Genomic DNA, 10,495 nt, shown 5'->3' with positions numbered 1-10,495 from the left:
ATGCAATAAATTTTGTTGATAAATAATAATACAAAATCTAATAATGGATAATAGATAAAAAAATGTGAAACAAAATAAACCATTTTTATAGTAACTTTAAGACTTTAAAGAAGAAAGAAATGAGCAAAACGACTTTCAACACAATATAAATTTTATTTCTTCAAATAAAAACATTTGGTAGCTGCACTAAACTTGAATTTTGAAACCAGCGTAGGTACAATCAAAATTCAGTTAAATGATATCCCAAAAATTAAATAGACTAAATTAATAATATTTGCTTTCTTTATTTGTCCACGTGACTTAGAGATTATAAAAATAATACAATAGTAAAAAAATAATTTTGTAATTCTAAAATTATTGAAAAATAAAGAGATCACATAAATTAAAAATCAATTAACAATTTTATAACACCCCACGTTTATAATTTTAATACAAACAATGCAGAATTTCTTGGGGTTACAAGATCAAAAATATGCTTGGGAAATTATATTGAAACACATTGTATCTGGTATAATGTTATAAAATATGTATCTACTTAAAATACATTCATTTCTGTTTTAGATCAGAATAGGCTATGGAAATTTGGCGATTGTAGCTGAATGACAATAAAATAGATTACTCTAGTCTAAATCAAAAATGAATGCATTATAACCATTTGTTTCTTAGGTCACGTTGATAATCATTGTTTGTGAAATGGAGCAAATTGAGCTATGAATCGAGTTGAACTTATCAGCTCGTCTGCACCTATTTGACCCATTCCTTTCTCATCGTTGATGAGACCATATTGTTGCCGATAGAATAAGAATAAAAAATGAGATTGTCACCCATTTGTTTTGGTTTTATTTGGCTGCTGTTACAACCATATACAGCATACCATCTATCAGGCATATAGTGACGATATATGCACTACCTATTTAAAATTATTGGAATTACTTTAAATATACTAAAATTTGCATTATTTCATACTACAATTTTCTTTTGTACGATCTTAATATGCTCTAATATCATTAAAACACCAAAAAACACGAAGCACAGCTGATGTAAACAAACAATGTAGGCCAGTTGTGACGTCACGCAATGTAGTGGGGATGATGAAATACGGCTAACATTGCAGCATAGGGCCTGAGCAATCCTCTATGTCTATACCATCCTTGATTATTGGGTGCGTTTTATTGCGACTGTTCTGCACCAGTGAAAACGAGTGGAACTGCCTACAGAATAAAACGACTATTTTGATCAGGTGTCAGAATGACAGAATGACGACTTAACCACACATTTTTCACTCTTACATTTTTTCAACGAAATGGGACGGAGTAGAAATTTAGAGTGAGTGTTGCAGATTTTACCAATAAAACGACCGGAGTGATCACTCCAGAGTCAGAACTATACGAATAAAACGCACCCTAAACAAACACCAAAATGGGATGAGAGTCTCAGTTCTTCCTTGACTTGTGCCATGCTTCACACGCTCAACCAATGAGAATTCTTCGCCTGAAGAAGATACAATTAAAGTATCGAAACGTCGCGACGAATTTAATGTTTTATTTGCCTGTGTCCTATAAACCATTTTCCACGCAATCAGTCTATTAGTTTTTAATGTTTTATGTTTTTTATGGTACGGTCGATGGATGCATGAAACTGGTACACCTAAAATTTAATTGAAGTATAGCTCTCAGACTACCTATCAAGTGTCAGTAATTATTAACTGACACAGAATCAGTAGTGTTTTCTATTTCGTCGACTGCAAATGATCATCATCAGTTACGGTGCCATGACGAAATATTAGTCCTTAACTTATTCGCTTTGATGTTTCTAATAGTAAAACTTATGTCATATTAAAGTTAACCTATTTATGAGAGTCGTAATTAAACGATGCAAATTGGTGAATTTTGGGTTTACATGATTGTCATTTTTGTACCAGTTTTATGTGTCATTCAAAAGTGTATTTTACCGTTAAGTAAGTCATTTATAATTTCATTTTTAAGGGGGAAAACTGCTAACATGTATTGAGAGATCAAGATAATTTGTAATCGAGTCATCTTTGCATCCGAGAACGTATGTCCAACTGCACGAGAAACGTCAAATAAAATGACAACTTCAAATGTAAAGCGGCAAAATGGCCTAGAATCAGTCGCCGACATATAATAACAGGACCGTTTTTTTGGAGGTAAATCATAAATTTAATTATTAAATCATCATCTTTTTGATCATGTCATTTTACGTTTCGACTTGTCATATTATTTGACGTTTCAGAAATACGTTTTCGGATCCAAAGATGACGCGATTACAAATTATGTTGATCTCTGGATATATCTAGATACCCTCTATATTATTATAACAATCATAATTCAAGCCATGTGAAAATCTAATGCCAGAAACAATTTTTAATTTTAATGACTTTAATACACTGATGGACAGTGAATTTCGTCCATCCAATTTCCCTGACAGATTAAAAGTGTAAATTAGTCTTTAGGTTTTCCTCACCTTGTTTCAGAATTTTGATTAACTTTTGTCATGTTGACAGAATGCTCGATGCTTCTTGCTACTTTTTATCTTTGTGCTTTGAAATGGTAGTCCTTGGTATGCCAAAAAGTATAGAGACACGTCTTTGAGACATAACTTCTTGTACAGTGATGGACAGTGAATTTTGTCCACCCAATTTCCCTGGCAGATTAAAAGTGTAATTTAGTCTTTAGGTTTTTCTAACCTTGTTTCAGAATTTTGATTAACGTTTGTCATGTTGACAGAATGCTCGATGCTTCTTGCTATTTTTTACCTTTGTCCTTTGAAATGGTAGTCCTCGGTATGTTCAAAAGTATAAAGACACTTCTTTGAGACATACATTCTTGTACCAGAGAGATAATTTTTATTTTATTAAACGCACTTACCTACTGCTCGTATGTTCGAATTTGATTAAATTTGACAATACGTATTTGAATGTCAGTTATCATGACAATAAAGCACAGACTACAGTGAATTTTTGTGAATTCACAGAAATTGGGTGGACGAAATTCACTGTCCATCACTGTACCAGAGAAATAATTTTTATTTTATTAAACGCACTTAACTGCTGGCATGTTCGAATTTGATTAAATTTGAAAATGCGTATTTGAATGTCAGTTATCATGACAATAAAGCACAGACTACAGTGAATTTTTGTAAATTCACCGAAATTGGGTGGACGAAATTCACTGTCCATCACTGTAACAAAATTGTCAAAAACAAACGGAGGCCATTTCGTGTTCTTGATTTACATTTCCTCCACCAGCAAATAATAACAAAATGGACTATACAGGCTGCGTCAGAACTCGCGCCCCAGAATTTTTTTTTAAGTAAGGTAGATACCAGGAACGTAAAAAAATGTTTAAAAAATTCTATCTGTCAAAAAAATTTGACATTTGACATTTTTTAAAAATCTATTTAATGGTACTGATGATCTTGTATATGTTTTTTTTTACAATTATTTAGTAAGGAGACAAAAATTTTGCCAATAAAAGCCACAAATAACATTGAACAGCTTCCGTGTTTCCTCTTTTAATAGCCTACAGCAAAAAAACTTGGAAAATTATTTTTCCAACAGAAATAAATCGAGTCAAAGTGCAAACTTTAAACCCCCATAACTTCTAAATTTTTATAAATAATTAACATGTTTTCAATGTTCCTAGTATCTTATCTTATATCGCATTTTTCTCTGGGCTGCGAGTTCTGGCGCACCTGTATATAACTTATTCTCTTTGTCTTACATCATCCTCATTTAAATAAAGCAAATTTTGATTTCATTACTCTTAAATTGTAGAGACGCTACTTACACTATCATTGAATGACAGCAATAAATTAATCAATAAAAATAAAAATCTAATCTTCCAAAGGGTTTAATCTATATTTTAGAAATACAATTACAATAGATGTTTAAGAAACAGCAGAAATCACGGTTATTATCTTCTGGCAGCGCTGGCTAAATCTTTGGCAGTGTCTAAAGTAGCCGCAGCAAAAACAAGTCCTCTTCTAGCAGCTTGATATTTTCTGATATTTGAGATAAACTTTTTAAGTTCTCTAGTCTCTAAGTCTTCTACCACCTCTTGGACTTTTTCAACTGTTGGTGGCGGTGGAGACGGTGTGGCAGGTTCGTAATAGTACTCTTCGCCAGAGGCTTCACCAGATGATTCTGCTGCAGCTGGGCATTCAGGCGATCCGCAATAAGCACCCCCTTCTTCAGAACTTCCAGAATCTCCAAAACTAAGTGCTCTTCTTCCAGCTACAGCACCTTCGTACTCCTCGTCGCTGGCCGCCCTTTCGTAACTCGCTTCATTTTCATAAGAGTATTCATCTGAGGAGTCGTAGTGGCCATATTTTGGTCGTTGTCGAACAGGAGGGCTGACTGAGCCAAGACTAGAGTGCCAATGTCTTAGCGAATTTGGAGTTACCGCTGGAGAGGTTGCACGCGAGGACATGCCTTTTGTAGGCCGGAAATCACAGTACATGGTCCTCTGTATTGGGTCATCAAGCTCTTTCATAGTAGAATGCAACATCGGATTAGGATCAAAATCCGTGCCTTTCCTTATCAATCCCGGATATGTTACCACTCCTGATGACAGTTCTTGATAGGCCCATCCCGGGGCGTGCGGTTGCTGGCCTGGTTTCATGGGGATATTTTTTTTTCCACCCCAAGTGATACCAGCTCTTTCATCACCCATATACCAGGGCCTTCTAGGAATTCTTTGGGGATAAGTACCAGGTGGAGTTTGTGAGAACCTTCTCTGACGCTGAGGGGGGCATGGTGATGGTGTGGCGTAGGACGATTCCTCTTCGTATGGTCGACCGCCCCATGTGACACCTTCGTCGTGTAATGCACCATAACCGCGACGTGGGTCTTTTTTAGGCCAAGTACGGCCAGGTCTTCCAACTAGCCTGTTTTTGGGGGTTGGAGGCAGAGGAACTGACATGTCGGCAGATTTTGGCCGAGCTACCACTGTACTAACACCTTTAAACTGTTCGGGAATCTCCACCACCACCGTTTCACCGGGGTTGATTAGACCCTTTGGAATTACCACTTTTTGAGTCCCCATGTTTATTTAGTTTCACTTAAAATTTTGATAAATGTTCGAAATTTTTGACGAAAATTTTTACATGTCAACAAAACAAACAATAGACAATTTCAGGAAATGGAAACTAAATTACTTGATCCAAATTTTAATAATAATAAGTGTTTTGAAATGAAAAAATAAATAATACATATTTTAGTTTTTAATTTGATTTTTAAAGTAATCTCAGAAGTAAATTGGTATTTTTAATAGTGCTATAATATAATATTAAATTTAAATATACCTTACATTTAATGAAAATATTTTAATAAAAAAAGTATTTATGTTTTTTTTTATATATTTGAAAATGTTAAATAAAATTTAATAAAACTATAACAATCTAAAACTATATTATGGCTTGTTTTACCACAAGCCGGAAGAAAAACCTCCTGGAGGTACACGAACTCGTCTTTGGTTTTCAGATTTCACTGTGGCTACTTTTTCAGTTTTTGTTTCAGTGTTAACCTTTTCTTTGACAACTTCATCGCTTTCCCTGCTTTTATGTCCTGGTGTTTTTGATATTTCTGCTGCGTTTGATAATCCCAAAATGTCATGATACTCTCCTCCTGGTGGTCTCAGAACCCTGCTGGAACTTCGATTGTTCCCCATCCCACTAAAAACATTTGTCGAAGTCATTTTTTGTACAAATATACTCGAATAAATCAAATTAAATTTAGTTACTGATAAAAAATTTGACTACTTGTCAAAGTGTTTTTTTCATTTTGTTATAGAAACAATTATTAGGGCTCTCAACTGGCCCTCAAAACTGACACCAATTACAAGATCGAACACCTGTATAACGCCTCTGTAGGCACTTTCCGCAACTTGTTCATTACTGAAACTTGACGTCGCAGGTAGACCTATCTTTTGATCGCAATTCGCAAAGGGTTTAATCGATAGAGACATTTTGACTACTAACTAAACAACTAATTTTTAACCATCTCAAAACGTTCAGACGTGTCGTTATCAAGAAAACGAGGATTTTGTTACTTTACTGTTTGTACTGACAAGAAATTGATGTAATTACAATCGATAGTAAATGTTTTTTCATATTTTGTTCTTCGTGATTTGTAGTAATTCGAGAGAACAATACACACGACATTGTGTCAGTTTTGTGAGTTACTAACTAAGTATTACGGAAGGACTACGAACTTAACTAACATCGTTGTATTTATTGCTATGAATCCAGTTATGCTTTGAGTATTTATTGTGTCAAAGTTTTGATATGCTTTATTAAATTACTCAACCGTCTTTTGTACTAATCAGAATCAGTCTACATCCAGATGGGTCACTGTTGTATTATCCGTCTTGTACAATTCGCTTCTGCAACAGACATCATTTAATATTGCATTCCAGTTTCACCACTGTTCAACATGTAAAAGAAATATCGATTTTCTTTTCAGTAATTAAGTTTCACCAGAACAAAATTTTTATTAAGGTATTTAATAAACAATGCTGGAAGGTATTTTTTGACTTCATTACATTTATGAAACATTCCGGAGTGAAAGAAGGTAATCAGTTTAAGACATTTTAATAAATAATCTAAATTTTTTAGAGTGCCTTTACAGACAGTTTTTGATAAATTTTTTGAAACTGACTGGATTAAAACGGAAACTTTTTATTTTGCAACCTACTCACTTACCCTAATAAAGCCTTATATTTCTCACACATTCGAGTTGAGTTTCCTTACCTGAAACTAAAAAATGTATTTATTATTAAGCCATGCTTTAATATAAAATTTTATATAAAATTAATTATAACATGAAGGCATCCATTACCTGACGTAAATTTTAGATGAATAGGATGATATAATATCCGATCATATTAAGAGCAGCAGGAAGCTGCAGCTTGGCCAGTGAGGTGCAAGAATTAATGACTTGGTGCAGATACTTCGTTACAGATATAGCACACGATAGCCCAACATTTTTGAGATAATAACAAGAAATTTGAAACTAAAAAAAAATTAGAATTTTGTCGATATTGAAGTTATAAATAGAAATTTATTAATTATGTATAATAATTATTTATTTAAATATTTGTGTGTGTAAATTATTAATAGACAATCTCTGAGCTTGTAAAACATTTATAAAATATACAGTCAGTACATAAACAGATAACGAACAAAATGTCTGTTTGAAAATGAAACCGTGATGAATTTTTAATTTATCTTCAGGTTCCTTGTGTGGACTTATAAATAATTTAGTACCGACTTTGCTAACAATTGCGATCAACTTTGGTTAGAAATATTTAATAAATTAAATTAGGATTTAGGCGATGCTGCTTTGATAGTAGCTATTTAAATAATAATGGTTCTAATCGTTAAGTAGAACCGTTAATATTTAAACGCCTTCCTTCGGATCATTTACACCACTTACTATTAGCAATTTAAGCCGCATTTAAATTTAACTAACATTTCTGCACAGTAAGTGAAATTGACTTAAAGCTAGTCAATTAAGTAATTTCTATGTGAAAATATTTGATCGAGATTAACTTGAAATAAACACAAATATATTTCTATACTATGTTAAGAAATAAATCATCCCTTTTAACATCGCTGCAGCATATCTTAACCGATCTCATTTCAGTGCTATTGACAAGTTTACAACCTCCATAATCGAGTGTCAAAAAAACCCGAACGCTTTTTCGACATAATACTGTCTTGAAAGCCGACAATGCGTACACACCTGCTATTTTGAGGTTTCTGTTGATGGCATTGCCGAATACAACGGGTCATTTTCATATGTCATTTCCGCAAAATCATAAATCAAGCTCGATTTTCCCGATTTGTTTTTTTTATTGCGGCAATCAAAACTTTATGAAAATCGCTCTGTATATAAAAGCACTCCAAGTGTGATTCCGACTTGGAGCGCTCGGCACATAAATCATTTACTGGGGGACGTATTATTAAAAGTAGTACGTGACTCAATACACATATTGCATTAATGATGGCAGTTGTGGGATCCATAAATTTACGGCGGATTTTCGCGACGAAAAATATGCTCGCTTCGAAAATTTTGTCGCATTTGCCTTAATTAAATGTTGGCTACCTTCTTTAATTAGCCTAAGTGAGGGTGTACTTCATCAAAGTGAGATATATGGTCGGGAGTTGAACGGATGAAATGCCCTAGAGATTGGCCCATTTACATAAACAGGATACGCTGTATTACTGGAAAATCCTTTTAAATCCGACCGGTCTAACATTTGTTGCGCGGTTACAGACACACTTGACAGCGATGCTTGTTTGAACTTGCCATCAGCGTCGCGGTGCCAGCCCAAAACGAAGACAAATACTGCTTGATTGTAATTTAGTTAAATCAAATTGGGCACTGAAAATAACAAAGCGAATGTTGTCATTTATAATAGAAGCTCACATTCATAGAGTAGCGTTTTTTTCTATTTTATAAAGTATCAATTCAGTTTCAGCATATTTGCATGTTTGCTAAATATTACCTATCGATGTGCCTTTACAAATTTTTTATTTCCTGTTATTTATTTTTTAGGATATTACTGACATTCTTTGTGCTCCAATTTGCCAGCTTGGATGCCGTTTTTATTTGAATTTTTCTCTAGGTTATTGCGACGTTGATTTTTAATAGTTTTGTTCTGATGTCTACTGCTTTAATCACATATTAGTTCTTGTTTTATTTTCATAGTTTCATTTTTAATTAATAAATCAAATTATCTTTCAAAAAAGTTGATTAATTTTTAATTTTTCTTCCAAATCATGCTTTATTTTAATAGCAATTTATCGCTTTTTAACTTTGAAGACACTTATTTGTATATTTTGATTAACTTTTAATTTTATTAGATTCCTTAAACATATTGTTATATTTCGGTAAGATTTTTAAATACCATGTAATAAAATGAATGTATTATGACTTATAGAATTAAAAAAAATAATTGACTACTCGTATTTGTCAAACTAAATATAATTTAAATCTTTTAATTGGATGCTTGTATTCACAAGTTTATGTACTTATTTATATAAATATTGATTATTCTAGAGTTTTCAAATTGATATATTAATAGATTTTATAAAAGATAGTGTAATTATTTCTGACATACTTGGAAGCGAGAGTCGCAAAAGATTTAATCTCAGTGTTGCCGAATCTCTTCTAAAAATGCTTTTCACGATCCATCCACTTTCTCCCCTCTCGTTCGTAATAAGCTAAATGCGAGCTTAATTTTCGTGATGTAAGTGGCACCTTTTGCAGATTTGACGCGTTGTGACGAAAAGTAAATATGACGGTGAGCCGTTTCGATGTATTTTAAGAAAATAGAGAATGTCATTTCCGGATCAGTCCGCGTCAAAACGGTGTAAAAATGTGCGAACGCATCCCCATCGCCGGTAAATCCGAGCTTCCACTTTTTCACTGGCAAATATTTAACATTCAGGTGCCACAAGTCATTCATATCACAGTAGCGAGCCGAGGTATAACAATAAATGCAGGAACAAAAAATGGATAAAATTCCCTCGGGAGTCGCATAACTCACGATTTACATATTAAAGTGTGTCAGCATCTACGACTCACGTCTTTCTCTTCATCTTTTTATTTTTTAGGGACGAAATGCCTCCGGTAAAGTCAATACGGTTCTTTTTTAAGCAAGCGAGAAATCGATCCGAATTTTTTGCCGTTTGCGTTCTATTACTTGATTTGAATAAAGCGGATTAAATAATGCGACAAGACAACTAAAAGAAAAAAATGAACAAAATACAGTCGGAAAAAAGCAAACGTGTACTAACTAAGAATAAAAAAAAGTAAAGGACGTTTTTTGTTTTTATATTTTTCGACATGTAATAGTCTGTTGCTATCTACTTATTCTTTTTATAATTGGCCGCATTTGTACTCGGTAACAGGCAGTTCTTGGAATGGGAAAAGCTCGGGTTTTACAAAACAAACGAGATGTCTTCTCTTTGAAGTGTACAGACGTCAGATAATATCGAAGCTTCTCTCCATGCATTTCCGTTTACTTGACTGAACCCTCGAGAGCAGGTTTTTCAACAACTTTGATTCGAAGTTCCTTCCAATAAGACTCCAACATATCCTAATTGCAGCTTTGTAACACCTTAAATACGAATATAATTGAGCTTGAAAAAGCACACTGTTGACATACGAAACAAATTTTTAAGATTTTTTAAGTTTTAAGCCCCAGTAATTTATCTATTGTATGAAGTGTAAGTGACGTGAGCCAAGCATAAAGCACTACAATTTTAATCTGAGCTTTATCACAAAGTCAACTCTAGTTTAGACAGACGCACTAAATTCCAAACGATGCAAAAATATTTTAACTAACAACGCTTACATCAAAGAAACAGTCAAACTGTATTTGCCACAACATTATCAGATTTCAAAGGTCACTTTGTTTCAGTGTAATTGAAAAAACGTAGTGAAAAACGTGGGTTACAAATTTAA

The 10,495-nt window shown here is 33.4% G+C and overlaps 2 protein-coding genes across 5 annotated transcripts in view; both read right to left on the bottom strand.

The window, feature by feature from the left end:
• LOC123012005 (hemicentin-1-like) overlaps positions 1-10,495 on the bottom strand; it is a 182,806-nt gene that overhangs the window by 121,282 nt on the left and 51,029 nt on the right. The window lies entirely within an intron of this gene.
• LOC123012010 (jupiter microtubule associated homolog 1-like) lies at positions 5,362-5,794 on the bottom strand. Its single transcript, XM_044409756.1, has one exon. The coding sequence runs from the start codon at positions 5,715-5,717 to the stop codon at positions 5,445-5,447; it is 273 nt and encodes a 90-aa protein (XP_044265691.1). The 5' UTR covers positions 5,718-5,794; the 3' UTR covers positions 5,362-5,444.

The sequence above is a fragment of the Tribolium madens genome, unplaced genomic scaffold (assembly GCF_015345945.1).
Source record: "Tribolium madens isolate multiple individuals breed KSU strain unplaced genomic scaffold, Tmad_KSU_1.1 Scaffold_91;HRSCAF=231;Tcas5.2_LG7, whole genome shotgun sequence".
Lineage (NCBI taxonomy): Eukaryota > Metazoa > Arthropoda > Insecta > Coleoptera > Tenebrionidae > Tribolium > Tribolium madens.
This window is presented reverse-complemented; position numbering and strand designations above follow the sequence as displayed.

Coding starts and splice junctions, on each gene's coding strand:
- LOC123012010 (XM_044409756.1), bottom strand. CDS start 5,717: ATGACTTCGACAAATGTTTTTAGTGGGATGGGGAACAATCGAAGTTCC.